General features: G+C 39.5%; 2 protein-coding genes across 2 annotated transcripts in view; both read right to left on the bottom strand.

Annotated features, from left to right (window-relative positions):
• dstyk.S (dual serine/threonine and tyrosine protein kinase S homeolog) overlaps positions 1–3,554 on the bottom strand; it is a 36,878-nt gene extending 33,324 nt beyond the window's left edge. The window contains 1 exon segment of the mRNA NM_001093619.1: positions 3,299–3,554. Within this exon segment, the coding sequence (NP_001087088.1) occupies positions 3,299–3,539 (241 nt within the window). The 5' untranslated portion in view covers positions 3,540–3,554.
• Positions 3,555–15,209: 11,655 nt separating this feature from the next.
• Positions 15,210–15,844, bottom strand: part of myo19.S (myosin XIX S homeolog) — a 55,259-nt gene continuing 54,624 nt past the window's right edge. The window contains 1 exon segment of the mRNA NM_001095877.1: positions 15,210–15,803. Within this exon segment, the coding sequence (NP_001089346.1) occupies positions 15,687–15,803 (117 nt within the window). The 3' untranslated portion in view covers positions 15,210–15,686.

The following is a 15,844-nucleotide window of genomic DNA, read 5'->3' as shown; positions in this document are numbered from 1 at the left end:
CACTTGTATGGGGCCATCCGACAGGCCTCCACGATCGATTTCTGGCCAATCGGCTCATTTATGCGGTTCTTGCTCTGGCTTTTCATTTCCCCTTTATTGTAAAGTGATCGCATTATCACAATATCACCCACCCAAGGTGGGCCTGTTGGGGGAAACATTTGCTTGTTTGCCGATTTCGTACAGTGTATGGCCACCTTAAAGGAACAGTAACATCAAAAAAAAAATAAGTGTTTTAAACTAATAAAAATATAGTGCAGTGTTGCCCTACACTGGTAAAACTGCTGTGTTTGCTTCAGAAACACTACTATTGTTTATATAAATAAGCTGCAATAGCAATGGGAGCAGCTGTTCAAAGGAGAAAAGGCTCAAATTACACAGCAGATAAGCTCTTTAGAACATAATGGTGTTATCTGTAATCCACTATTTTACCTGTGCCATATAATTTAATTTCCGCCATTGCTACACAGTAGCTTGTTTATATGAACTATAGTAGTGTGTCTGAATCAAACACACCAGTTTTACCAGTGCAGAGCAACAGTACATGATATTTTCATTTCTTTAAAACACTTTCATTTTTTGGTGTTACTGTTCCTTTTTAGTTCTGCAGTTAATCCCTGGTGTTGCCGACAGTCTTACCCTGTAAAACAGCTGCAGAGCTGAGGGTCTGGCTTTAGCAGTCTAAAACTGCAAATATCTCAGAAGCCACTAAAAATTAAGAATAAACATATATTGGAAAAGTGCTCAGAGAAGCACTCTCCCTGAACATATTTAACCTTTGTGCCCATCTTAAGTGAGTAGCAAAGAGGGGTGTCAAGCCATTAAGGTCTCTTCCATCCCAACCAGTGCCAGGCCAATCCTGCCAAGCAAGAAAAGATGCACTGCGAAAGGAACAGCATTCATGTGCGCAAAAAGACCTCACACGCCGGCTACAGTGGTGGGCAGGGACCGGAGAAGCAGAGAAGAACAAAAATGCAATGAATGAAGTTTGTTTGTTATAAAACCACTGTGTGTAGGGCCACTTTACGTTTCTGTTGCCAATTTATTTACATAGTGTTATTTTATTCTCACATTTTTACAAACAGTATTGGCACATGTGGCAATTACCAGTTTTCTACCACCCAAGTGATTTCCAGATAGTGGGCAGCAAAGTACTTGGAAATCTCCATTCTGTTTATCTAAATGCTAATAGCCTGAACCCTGCTGATGCACTTGCAGGTTAGGTGAGAATTGCCCTGTAATGTTTACTGCTGCATTTCTGAGAAAAATCTCTGACCCACAGAGTCCATGCAATTAGCATTCAAGCTAATGGAGTGCCATGTCTGAGCAATTTTGCAGCTCAACTAGAGGCTCAGTTTTGCCAAAGGGGCTCCCCAAGGCCAAGTTTAGCAAACTGGACGCCCCTTACACCTCCGCCCCATAGCTTCTGTCTCATCTCCCCCATCTATACAGTGATATTTTAAATTGTGTATGCAGTGTATTTTACGGATTTAACAGCACAGCAAGGCAAATCTTCATTCATTTCTTTTTATGCTGTGGGTGCCTGCAACGCAAAAAAAAAAATTGCCCTGAACTATTTTTTAGGAGTTCAAAACTAGTTATATTTCCCCTGGGTACAGACCCCCATAGGAAAGTTAATTCTTATGTAGACTGCAATGGTAATGCATAAAAATGCACCAAATCACATGTACAAGTTAAAGGAGAACATACAAATGTTAATTACAGCAACATTAAAATTCATGAAATTACTTTTATAAGGGCATGGCCAAACGGAGCACTGGCTCATGTTCTTTGTGGTTTTTAACCAGACGGAGAGAAGTGGGTCACTCAAATCAGCATCTCCATGTAGATGCACTGATAATCACAGATTCTGCTCTTGTGCAGCTATATGGAGCGGAAGCAGAGATTGGCCCAAAATTGTGAAAGCAGGCAATTGGTGCTGTGATTGCCAGTGCTGCTAGAGGGAAATGGCGAGTACAGCAGATCCACTTATCACTGCTCCAATAAAAACCACAGGAGGAGAGCAGCTGAGTCAATGCTCCGTGTGACAATGCCCGAAGGCTTGCTGTTATTAGCCTCTTCCCTGTGTAGTTCTTTATAAGATACATAAAAGAACAATGGTGCATTGCGAAGACCTAATTAAGTGACAATGAGAGCTCCTTTAATCCTGTCTTTTTTCCTTTTTTGTTCGATGTGTATCTTTACAATGCAATTTTTTTCTGGGTTGTAAACCAAAATTACCATGTTATGTTAGCCTAAAGCTGGCCATAGACGCAAAGATCTGATCCTCGATTCGTACGATTTTCGGACTGTGTGTGGAGAGTCCCGACATTTTTCGTCAGAGATCGGTCGTTTGGTCGATCAGACAGGTTAAAAGATTTCTGTCGGCTGCAGGTAATATCTCTGCATGTATTGCCGATCGTACAATTTTCAGTGGGAGACTGTCACCAGCTTTTGTCGGACATAACTTTCATACGATTGCTGTCAGGGGCAGAACATCGGCTGATCTGTTCTTTTCTACTTTATTTGATCGGAATGTTTAGTGGCAGGTCGGGAGATGGGGAAGTCAGATCGTATGATGATTAGTACGATTGGATCTTTGTGTCTATGGCCAGCTTTAGATCAAAATCTGTTCAGGTATGGATTTTACACGTACATTTCATGGTTTTCCAGTTTCTGTATTATATCATGCCTGACAGTGGCATAACTAGTACTGGCGACCGCCCCCCACCTGGAGGTGTGGGGGAGCTTCTGTATGTTAATGCCTCAAGTATTCAGACATGCTTACATTTTATAATAAACTAAAACAGCCAATAAGAGGCACTAGTTATTTGAGATGTTACGGTTTTGATCTATGGCGAACATGGTACAAGACACTGCTACAATGTTTCAATCAGCAGATCTGTAGAAATACAGCAGTTTGAATGTATTTGAGCAGTAAACAGCAGGAGACATTCTATATGGTTCAACCTACCCTGCAAAACAAATAGCAGGATTGATACGAAGGAAGCAAAAATGACTGAGTGCAAATAGTTTAGTAGAAAGTTTAGCAGAATCTCTAGCAAGCTCTCCTCAGAATGTTGCACTTCCCCCTTACTAATAACCTCCATATTTCATTTTCTACTGAGTGTCCAACACAGAGCTGTAACTACTACTACTACTACTACTATTACTATTACTCTGCCACAGGTCCCTGGGCATCTTCTATTCTCAGACACGCCCACAAGAGAAATCCCATTCTAATTCCAACAGCCCAAGTTCCCCACTTCTCTCCCGCCACATAAAACAGATCCCAGCTCACCGAACTCTCCTTCTGCTCCACTGAACTCGGTGTCCGGCCCCCCGGGCGCCCCGCTGTAAGTGAGCTTGATGTCACGGAAAAAGCGCTTGGTGTCCCGCAGGTTCTGCTGCAGCCTGGCCAAGTACTTGTTGTAGTAAGAAAAGCCACGGCCCAGTTCTCGGGAGCCGGATCTCCCTGCAGAGCCAGTCCGGCGGTCCCCTTCATCCATTCTCCGGGCGGAACGTGTTCCGTCTCTCTGCATTAAAACCGCAGTCTGTGACACACTACCAACAACAAATCACACTGCGCATGGGACTGACCCTTTATCGTCTGCGCCCAGGGGCGAGGCGGACCGGGTTCAGAGACGTGCGCAAACGCCATAATCTGATCGCAGGGCAAACTGGGAAATGTAGTTTTATGAACCTCAACGTCAAAGTCATGGTTTGCTCGAAAATAATACGGTTTTACATTTCTTTCCTAAACTACTTTGATGTCCGTCAGTGCTTGTACATCGCTGGATAGAACGGTGAAGGCTCCTTTGGGGCTCATTTTTAGACTGATTGGTCATTAAAAAAAAGAAAAGAAACAAATTTAGCCTTTTAGGACAGGATTGAAAGTGAATTTTCTTTGGGTCTCTAAACTCAGAGTAGAACCCTTTTGGTGGCCATAGACGTAACAATTACGATATTTCCTGGAAAGATATTGTTGGTTTCAATTAGGGATGCACCGAATCCACTATTTGGGATTCGTCTGAATCCTTGGTGAAAGATTCGGCCGAACCGAATCCTAATTTGCATACGCAAATTAGGGGCAGGAAAGGAAAAAGTGGAAAAAATTATTTTGTGACGAAAAGTCCCTACCCGCCCCTAATTTACATATGCAAATTCGGATTCGGTTCGGCCAGGCACAAGGATTCGGCCGAATCAGAATCCTGCTGAAAAATTCATAATCCCGAACCGAATCTTGGATTCGGTGCATCCCTAGTTTCAATACATGTGTAGAGTTGAATCATCAGATAGATTCAATAGAATTCTACCTGTATCTAACGATTCAACACAATGGCCAATGTTCGGGTGCTTGATCAAAAATTTCCGCCTGGGGGCCAATTGACGAACCGACCGATATCCAAATCTCGTCTCCCGCCATGCACATGCCCAATATTGTACGAAAATTTGTTTTGTACTATTATATCAGTGCGTGTATGGCCACCTTTATTTATTCGAACAAAGATAAAAAGTATTACTGCAATTACCATAGGTGTATTCATTTGAATATATATTTAAGGGATGTAAACGGTGGACCCAGTGGCCACAGCAACTTTTTTAGGGCCCCCAAAACAAAGAGAAAACATTTTTTCCCCCACAAATCATATTGCACATTTGTAATAATTAGGTTTGCCACCTGGTCCTGTATTTTAGTGACTTGGCCAGTAAAAATGATGTTTGATTGCCCAGTTATTCATAGGGGAGAAAGATTGAAATATAGAAAGACCAGTATTTATTGCCAGTGATAGAGAAAAAAAGTTCTAACAAACAAGAGAAAGTTGTGCTCACCAATCATTTTTAAAATGTTAAGTGGGGGTGCAGTGAGGCTGTGACCAAAAAAAATTATTGATGAGTTCAACTTTCCCTTGTTTGTTATAGTTTTTACAGGAGCAGCAGCCAGCTCCATGTTGTAGCTCCCACACTTTCCAGCTACAGTCTGGTGATCCCAACGGTGCTCAATACAAAGGGCAACCATGTTTAAGAGTTTTAACCTTGAAAGCAAGTAAGTTGCTTTATGTTGAAAGAATAGGCAGAATGTATTTTTAGCATAAGCCATATTTATTTTGCTCATGCTGAAAAAGGTGCATATGGTCCCTTTAATCAGATCTAGACATTAAAGCAACAATAAACATATTTACTATATTTGCTCTTCCCTTTTCCAAAATAGTTGCAACTAAGCCATTAACTTGTGTTACCTAAATAACTAAAATATCATATAATATATATTTCTCATATAATACTAAGACACATGCAAATTTGGAACCTTTAGCATCAGCATAGAAAACTGCCAGGATACCGGAACATAGTGTTAAAAATGTAACAATCCTGGGGAAACCATGACTTAGGGCAACCCTGTATAAAACTGAACTGTTCTAATATCAAGGCAAGTGTCCCTTATTTTTAGGTACAGTCTTGGGTTATGGAATGTCAGTGGCGTTTAAAGGAAAACTATACCAACAGAATGAATACTTAACCAACAGTTAGTTTATATCATATTAATTGGCCTATTGAATAATCTTATTAAAATTATATACAAATCATTAAATATTGCCATTTTACATTTTTTCCCTTTAGAGATTACTTGATCAGAAAAAAAGCAAAAGTAACAGGAAGAAGTGTGGAAGCAAATGACAGAACTTTGTACATTAATTGGCTGACATAACCAACATGTATGTGTGCCTTTGGTTGGTTCACATGCACCGTGAATCATATGATCCCAGGGGATGGCCCATAGTACTTAAAATGGCAATTTTCTATTTAGTATAATACAGTGGCACATACTACTAAAAAAGTATATTTTTCTTAAAATGGAAAAGCAGGTTTTTATATATGAGATGTTTTTGATTATATCTATATATTATAGAGACCTACATTGTTTGAGGGTATAGTTTTTTTTATAAAGAAAACTATACAGAAGTATTGTATTCAGGGCCGCCATCAGAAATCACAGGTCCCCATACAATAAAATTTCCTGGGCTGCGCACACCCCACCGCAAGCCCCACCCACAGGTCTGCCCTTCCACCCCACAAAAAAAATAGAAACATTGGTGGCTAGGGTCCCCACATGATAAGATGGAGGGTAAATTCAAACCTCAGTTATCCAATCCCTGGAACCGGGACTTAAACTCTGTGACCAATAAGGGAAAGGAATAGACAGAAGATACCTCCCCCTGTGCTCCCGTCTTCCCTTCTAAAGTCGGCAGCTCTCAGAAAGCAGGGGGGCCTGGCTAAGCAAGTAAGTGCGGCGTAGCCTGGCCCCCTTTATTCTCCGGGCCCAGTACAACTCTCCCTCCTGTCCCCCCTGATGGCAGCACTGATTGTATTGATCTTACAACTTGAAAATAAATAAAAAATAATAATGAATGAAAAAATAATGTATTAGTATTTGCTTTTACTGTGTAAAATTCAATATTAATGTAAAAATGTTGTCCATCAAGCATGGTATATATGGTTGATGTGCCACTCTATGCCTTCTGTTAGCCAGATTTGTGTATTTCGGTTCTATTTTTTCTGAAAACTGGCCTCCAAAGGGGACCCATTTCCAGTATTGGCTGAGCATTTGCAAACTGCAGCTCTTTGCTTTGACGGTTTAACCATAGGCATATTTTTTTCAATGGAAACTATTTATAAGGAGTTTTCAGTTATCCTGGAAACAGAATGTGGACTGTCCATAGTGATTACAGTTAAAGGTTTCAAGATTTTGAATTTAAAATTTGTTGCCAAACAAAAGTATGCCATGCATAGTAGCCCACCAAGATTCTTGTCAGTCATACCCTTTTTTTGAGAAATGAGATACTAGTCCAAAAATGGGTGTATTTTTAAGTTATAGACTGTTTTGCATTCATTACTATCAGGAGTTCTCAACCATAATGGTTGAGAACTAATCAAAAATGGTTTAATAATAATCAAAAATGGTTTATTGCTATGAAAGAAAATGCAATTCTAAGCAACTGCCCAATATACAGTAATTACAAATATCCATTTACATTTTCTACACCCCTTGCTAAGACTCCTGAAACAAACATTAAAGCCAACTGATTTTAGCTTATTAAAAGACCAGGGAGAAACCAAACTCCTGTTTTCCTCATTGTTAAAACATATATTGCTTACACATGCAACTTGGTAAATCCTCATTGTTTTAAGAGTCAGACCTAGAGTACAAAAAAGGGATATAAATTGGTTTCAACCATAACCCAGGCAAATGTAGACTAAATATGCAGCAGTTCAGCATTACAACAGTGCTTACGTTCAGTCTATGCTCTTGAGACTGAAAGTGACCACATGCTGAATTACTGATGATATCAAGAAATGAATATTAGCTTTGGAACTTAAAGGAGAACTATTGTGAAAATTGTAATTTTATAAGAACCTTTCTAAATACAATCAATAAAAAATTCTGTATAGTTTCTGAAATAATCAAGTTCATTTTTCACTATCACCTTCCCAGCATCTGTTTCTCTTCATTCTCTTTTCATGCAGGAGTTGGGTGCCAGATTTTCATTGACAGATACAATATATCTTTTAGCGGGCCCCCTTTCCTAGCAGATGTATTAGAGCTCACTCAACCAACTCCAGTGCAGACAAAAATGAATTAAAAAAAACAACTTTAGCACCAATCCTGCATGTAGAGAGACATGATGTCTGGTGATTTTAATAGAGTGAGCTCTAGTACATCTTCTCGACAAAGGGAGCCCCATCTGAAAAGATCTGACACCCAACTCATGCATGAAGAGAGAATGATGAGAGACAGATGCTGAGAGGGGGACAGTGAAAAGTGAAAAGTAAAGGTATTATTTCGGAAAGGGCAATTTCAGTATGACAAAGCAAACATTAAATTTTCATTTTCACAATAGTTCCCCTTTAAAGGTGTGGTTCACCTTTAAGTTAACTTTTAGTATGTTATAGACTGGCTAATTCTAAGCAACTTTTAAATTGGGTGTCATTTATTTTTTATAGTTTTTAAATTATTTGCATCCTTCTTAAAAATGTATTATTATTGCTACTTTTTATGACTCATCTTTCAATTCAGACCCTCTCCTTTTCATATTCCAGTCTCTTGTTCAAATCATTGCATGGTTGCTAGGGCAATTTGGAACCTATGCAATAAATATAATTGATGTAACACCACAAAATGAAAGTGTAACACCAAGTTAATATCATGTACTGTTGCCCTGAACTGGTAAAACTGATGTGTTTGCTTCAGAAACACTACTATAGTTCATATAAACAAGCTGCTTGTGTTGAAATGGCAGAAGTTGAAAAAGGCTTTATGGCACAGGATAAATAGTGGATAACAGATAACATCATTATCTTCTACACAGCTTATCTGCTATCTGCTGTGTAACCTCTCCTTTGAATGGGTACTATTCAAAGGGGATTAATCCTGAAACCTTTTCACAGCATTAGAACCCAGCTGTGTCTTCTCTCATGCACTGTATTTAAAAGGAAAAGACACTAATAATTTATTTAGAAAACAATTCAGGTTTTGTATGACTCTACTTGCTCAGCAAACAATCATACTCCCAAGTCTGAGAGCTGCTTTTCTTCAAAGTTACTTATTGGCAAACGCAAACAAAACTTCTACTACATGGCCACAGTTAGGCCCTGTTCATTAGTCTATTTATATGCAGATTTAAATAAACGAATAAATGAAAGCTTACAATGCAGAGTAACCTATGTAAATCTGTTTTACAGAGCATTAGTGGCAATTTTTGTTTGGGTAAGGGTATGGACTACATGGACGTTTTCGTTGCGATCCGACGTGCTGCGACAAACCGCCTGCGTCAAGTCGCATGCGACAGACATAAGGTAAGAGATAGAAATGTTGGATGAAGTCGCAGCGTTGATCCGACGTGACACGACTGTCGAATTCAGGAGCAGCGTGTATCGTCTGCACCCGACAGTCGTGACGCGTCGGATCTCTTACCTTATTTCTGTCGCATGCAACTTGTCGCAGTGCATCGGATTGCGACAAAAACATCCATGTACTCCTACCCTAAAATGCCAGTTAGTTTCAGTTTTGGGGCATTTTCTGAAGATAAGCGTTAAGCTTCTCTCTGTCTGCAGTTTCTCCACGGGTGGAGAACAATGGATGCACTCCCATCGGTTCCTCTATGTCTTTGCACTGACAGGCAAGGTGTCAGCCTTTATGCCGACACGCAGAGTAGATAACAGCATGTCATGTTTCACACTTCCATATGGCCAGTTGCGTCCATCCTGACTTTTCTGAAGAATGGTGCACAAATATGCCTATCTCCGATGAGGAACTATAGACCTACTGCCTCCCTAAACCTGGCAGTAGCTTCAGGGTGGCCAAAGTGCATTGTGTCAATAGGCGCAGCAGACTTGCGTCCCACTAATCAGATGCAAACACCATTTTAAACATCTCCTTTACTTTGGAAAAGTAGACACCACTTGCACCTAATTTGCATCAAAATGCAAGCACTTTTGCATTTGTTTGATGCATGGGGCATAATTAAGTAGATGCAACTCTGCTCTCAGCCACATGGATGCTGAATTGTTGGGAAAATACTGGGTAATTGCGTCCAATATTACATACTGAACTTAGTGGTCGTAAATTAAAATTTTAGGGGGCCTTGGGACTGCAAGACAAATATTACAATAGCCATAAGGGTTTTTTCCCCCAAAAGAATATGGATGGTATAGTCTAGAACAGCGATCTCCAACCTTTTTAACCCGTGAGTAGGGTTGCCATCTGGCTGGTATTTTACCGGCCTAGCCGGTAAAGCACGTGCCAAGGCCGGTATTACAAATTTACTGGCAATGTAGTAGCCTTTAAATTTGTAATACCCTAAAAAAAAAAGCCTTTGGCCCGCCCTCAACCAGTACAACTGGTTCAGGGAGAGAATTCCACATCTTCACAGCTTTCACTGTAAAAAAAACCCCTAAAACAGAGGTTGGCTATTTGGTAGCCCCTTTGTGGATTGGAGGCCTACAGGAGGCTCTGTTTGGCCATAAAACTGTTTTTCATGCAACCGAAAGTTTCCTTCAAGCCAGAATTCAAATATAAGCACCTGCTTTGAGGCCACTGGGAGAAACATCCAAGGGGATAGTGAGCAACATGTTGCTCACGAGCCACTGGTCTAGAAAGACCTGTCCTTGCTGGCAGCTGGTATTGGTCAGGGGGCACAACTGAGGCTGGAGAGCCAGATGTTTTATGGCTGCTACAAGTGAGGTTAGCTGAAGGAGCGTGTGTGGTGATTTACTTTTAGCAGGACTTGCCCTGAAGCCTGGGAAAACCATTTCCCCAGGGAGATAGATTAAGTTTATTGTTCTCCTCTAGTGTATAGTGATCTTTCCCTGTTTGTTCTTTAGTGGGCTCCCTCTAGCGGCACACAAACCTTTCTGTGGCTAAAAATTGCTCTATAAGTAGACTACTTGTATAAAGGGGAAGGCGTATTATCAAAATTTAAAAATTTGCTTACTTTTAAAAATCAGTTTAAAGTATTAAACCAATATATTAAATCATATAAACACTAATTATTACAGACACACTTTGTGACTAATCATGTTATTTTTTTAAACATTACAGTCCATGGATATCATTTAAAACCAAACTCAGTGTTCCATATAATCATCCTTAAAGGAATTGTTCAGTGTAAAAAGCAAACTGGGTAAATAGGTTGTGCAAAATAAAAAATGTTTCTAATATAGTTAGTAAGCCAAAAATGTAACCTATAAAGGCTGGAGTGAATGGATGTCTGACATAATAGCCAGAATAATAATTCTTCCTTTGAAGCTCTTCTAATCAGTAACAAATGGGGCTAATTTAAAAACATTGGGCAAATTTGCCCATGGGCAGTAACCCATAGCAACCATTTTACAGTCTCGGACTGGGATGCAAGTGGCCCACCAGAAAACCTTAGACCGGGCCGATTCTCCAAGCTAATTTTCTTCCACTTCTCACTCAACCTTTTCCTTATCTTAGTACTTTTTCTATCTATTTGGCCTCTATGTTTCCTTACAGAATTACGTAATGAACATGAAATTGTTTCAAATGTTTACAAGCAGGAGCACCCACTGACACCTGGCCCACCAGGAGTTTTCCTGGTATCCTGGTGGGCCAGTCCGACAGTGGCAACCAATCAGCGATTGGCTTTTTTTCAGCCAGATGCATGTTAAAAACTGAATGCAAGCTTTTGACTGGTTGCCACAGGTTACTGCCCAGGTGCAGTTTAGTCAGTTTGTTTTTTTTAATCTTACCTGTGCTTTCAGGATAAAAAGCAAACTATCCCTGTATGATGAGAAGAGTGGGGGAAAAGTGTGTTCCAATGACTTTATATTTGGTAAAGTTTGCCTGAATAAACCTGTGTTTTGCCTGAAGACTGTGTCCCTGTCTTTATGCTCCTGATCCTCGGTTTACCATGTGTACCATAGCTAATGTCCACCAAAAAGGATGTGTACAGGCAGCCAGCTTGTCACTACACATATATATATATATATATATATATATATATATATATATATATATATATATTCCCTTAAATCCATATGCCACCTCCTCCCCTGTGCAAAACACTGCACCCCCCAGCACATGATTAAACACCTTAGGGGCCCCTAACAACAATTTACAAATACTAACAAACCCCCCAGAACAAACCCTACAAGGCTTGTGTCCCACAAGGTCCAGAGTATGGCAGGCAGAGTATGGCACACACAGGGAGCATAGGGCAGGCAAAGTATGGCGCACACACAGAGAGCGTAGGGAAGGCAGAGTATGGCACACACTGGGAGCATAGGGCAGGCAGAGTATGGCACACACGGAGCATAGGGAAGGCAGAGTACAGCACACACAGGGAGCATAAGTCAGGCACAGTATGGCACACACAGGGAGCATAGGACAGGCAGAGTATGGCACACACAGGGAGAATAGGACAGGCAGAATAGAGCAGGAGACCGGGAAACCTATCAGATGGACTGTTCATGTGGTGCTACATACACTGACACAATGCTGGAGCCCCTCCAGCAGTTTGTCTGAGGTGTGAACGGGTGAACAATGTGGGCACTTTCAGTCTGGGAGTTTACAGTCATTTTTTGAGGTGTAAACAATGCAGGGTCATTTAATCTGATAAGTACTGATACCTTTTATATCTTACACAAGGTAAGGAATCCCTGCAGGCAGACTTTCATGTGGGGGGGCACACAAGGGGGGATGTGGCCCACCATTTAGACAGTCCTGTTCTAAAACATACTGTATATTACATTATCTGTTGTTCACTTAATAAGCTTGTCTATTTTAAACCCTGTACTTGTACCGTGCCTGCAATTTACAGTACGTAGGAAAAACAACTACCATTAGGGAGAGATTAGGCAAGCATGTGAATTACATCAGGATGGCTTGGAATCATAAGGGGGCAAATTTTTCTCAATTCTAGAAAAAAACGAGGCAAACAAACCCAACATGAATATAATCTCAAATATTTTCTAAAACTGCCTACATAAGTAGTGCTATATAAATAAAAATATACATACATAAACTGAATGGTGGGGGTTTATTAAAAATATTAAAAAAAACTTTAAAAAAGTCCCCTGAAAAAAGCAAGTAAAAGCTGTCAAGTTTCTATATGTAGTATATGTGTATATATATATATATATATATATATATATATATATATATATATATATATATATATATATATATATATGTAGTTTTTTCAAAACGTATCAGTTAGGGATGCACCGAATCCACTATTTTGGATTCGGCCAAACCCCCGAATCCTTTGCTAAAGATTCGGCCAAACACTGAACCGAATCCTAATTTGCATATGCAAATTAGGGATGGGAAGGGGAAACCATTTTTTACTTGTTTTCTGACAGTCACGTGATTTCCGTCCATAATTTGCATATGCAAATAAGGATTCGGATTCGTTCGGCTGGGCAGAAGGATTCGTCCGAATCTGAATCCTGCTGAAAAAGGCCGAATCCTGGCTGAATCCCGAACCGAATCCAGGATTCAGTGCATCCCTAGTATCAGTTAATGGTGCTGCTCCAGCAGAATTCTGCATTGAAATCTGTTTTTCAAAAGAGCTAACCGATTTTTTTATATTTAATTTTGAGATATGAAATGAGGCTAGACATAATGGCAGTTTCCCAGGTGCCATCAGACTTGTACTCTGATAAACTTCAGTCACTCTTTACTGCAAGTTGGAACAGCGCCGATTCAGAGGAAAACGCCACCTAAGGAGGCTCCTGCAATGCTGTCCCCCCTCCCGGTTTACCCGGCGGGAGGGGAGGCAGGAACTCTAATGCAGAGAGCGCAATTGCGCTCTCTCGCATTAGTAAAGCCAAATTTCCGGTTTAAAAAACGGAAATTCGGTTCTTAAACGTACCAGGAACGGCTTTTTGCCGCCCCTGGAAATCTCTCCAGCGTGCCGCCTGAGGTGAGTTTCTCAACTCGCCTCGTTGGCGGCACGCCCCTGGAGTGATATCACCCCCTCCTTTTCCTCCACAGCAGCACATCAGCAGAACAATGGAAAGGTAACCAAACACTAGCTCCCTGGTAGATATGAGAATAGCACTCAATAGTAAAAATCGAAGTCCAATCGCGACTTCTCCAGTTACATTAAGTAGGAGAAACAATAACTTGGCAGAAAGCAGTTCCATTGGCACAACAACCTAAGATGGCTGCCTACAGCTACAGTTAAAAAAATACACTTCCAAGAATAACTTTTTAATTAGTAGAGGGAATTATTAGTTATTAAGAGAGTGGTTTAGAAATAAAACTTGCACCATAAAAATAATAATAATAAGACAGCATACCTTTAATTATTTTTTTCCAAATGTATTAAAACAATTGAGATTTTCAGCCTCATAAAAAATGACTGGAACAATGTGATTCTCGCATTGGATTTTTTGCCTTTAAAAAAACCCAGACCGTAAATATTCTGTTGCATCCTAAAATATGGTAGTGCCCGAGGAAAAAAATGGGTTAAAAACGGGACAAAATATGTTAATGGTGAGGATGTTGAAGGAGCGTACCCATGGTTAACTACTGTGAGCCCAAGACATGGGGATTACAGGAGGGGTAGGAACATAAGCTACAATACCATTTAGACTCTTGAAAAGTACATATTAAAAGTATAATTTTGAATGTTTATATATCCATGATTAACATGAAAGATTTTTACACATATTTTGTGGATATTATTCATGCAGCCAGTACTTTGTTTTTGTTTGTATGTATGTTGTTTATGTGAATGCTCTCTGACCAAGATTGGTCTGTTGGAGAAGTTTTTTTTTTTTTTCCTTGGTTGCTGTACACTGTTGTTTAACGTAAGATAAAATAAGTATAATTATATGGAACACTGTGGTTTTGAATGATATCCATTTAATGTTTTTTTTTCTATTACTTGTTTTTTATTTTCTTCCCATCAAGACCATTTCTTGGAAGTCTATGACAGAAGAGGGTGCTCCAGAGTAAAGTGGGGTGTACATAATAATACATTGACCTATTTTGTTTATTATTGGATCTAATGAATACACACAAAAACAGATGCAGACTTACCCAATTCCTGTCCTGAATAGTGTGTTAAGTGTGTCTACTGACACTGTTGGTATCTCTCATTGTTTTCACAGCCACCTGAATCACTTGACGCAGCATACTGTATGTCATTTTGACACCTGGCACATCTCCCCTCACAACTGCAATAACTTTGCAATTATGGAAAAAACATGGCTGGTGATATGTCTGAAAGTACACTTTGTACACTGCACTTGCAAATGACCCTTTTCTATTAAAAGATGCAATTTTCAATAATGTCCATACACACACACACACACACACACACACCAACCACATATGTAATGAAAGGCATTACATTTGCCCAGTAGCAGCAACCCAATTTTCAATTTTATGAAGTCTCTAAGGTCGGTTTTTTAACATCAGACGATGGTGCAAAACACCTATTTTAAACAAGTGAATTGTATGACTCTAAAGCTGCACTGAAATTTGCTCAAGTCTTTAATTTATGTCACCTTTCAATGTTATGCCATTTGTGATCAACAATTACTACAGTTGTTGTTGCACAGTTGCTTTTGAGCTCTCATTTTGTACACGTTCTTAACAAGCTATTTTAACAGAACAACATAAACCTTACCTCATACTTCTATATTTCTGTGCTAGAAAGACCAAAGAATACTCTGACATATACTATAAAGATTAATTTATTAAAATATGGACATATATAAGTATTTTATTGAATAAACAGAACAACATATACAGCACTAATACTGGCAGTGTTCAGGATTAGAGTTTGTTTAAAGGGAAATCCCTACAGGAATGTAATTTGTACTTATTTTATTAATAAACCATCGAATGCAGGAATATACCTCACCATGTGTACAGAATTTGATCAAAATCATATCAAATAGCATAACGAACAATCACTGTACCAAATTCTCTTGGCATATTTAAACCACGGTGTTAACAGCCAACCTGTCCAAGTATTTTAAGGCATGATAAAGTTAGTGTTTTAATTTGGCCCCTGAGAATGTTCATACTCTCTGTATATTACCATTAATCAACAAAGAATACTGTAAAGTCTGGTTATAGTAAAAAGTACAAATTTCAAAAGGCAGAAAGTGCATTTAATATATTACATAAGGAGGACTTAAATTACAGTCTCTTATACTGTTTTTTCCAATAAAATCTCATTGAAACCAGTTATTCCACAGTTTATCTTCCCTGGACATATGTTGGCAAAATGCAATGGAGATCTCTTGTAATGGAACCTTATTGATCCCTAGAGAGAAACAGATAGTAAAGATGTAATCAGTTCAAATA

The sequence above is a fragment of the Xenopus laevis genome, chromosome 2S (genome assembly GCF_017654675.1).
Source record: "Xenopus laevis strain J_2021 chromosome 2S, Xenopus_laevis_v10.1, whole genome shotgun sequence".
In the NCBI taxonomy this organism is placed as follows: domain Eukaryota; kingdom Metazoa; phylum Chordata; class Amphibia; order Anura; family Pipidae; genus Xenopus; species Xenopus laevis.
The sequence above is the reverse complement of the archived record's forward strand: the minus strand, read 5'-3'. Positions and strand labels throughout refer to the sequence as shown.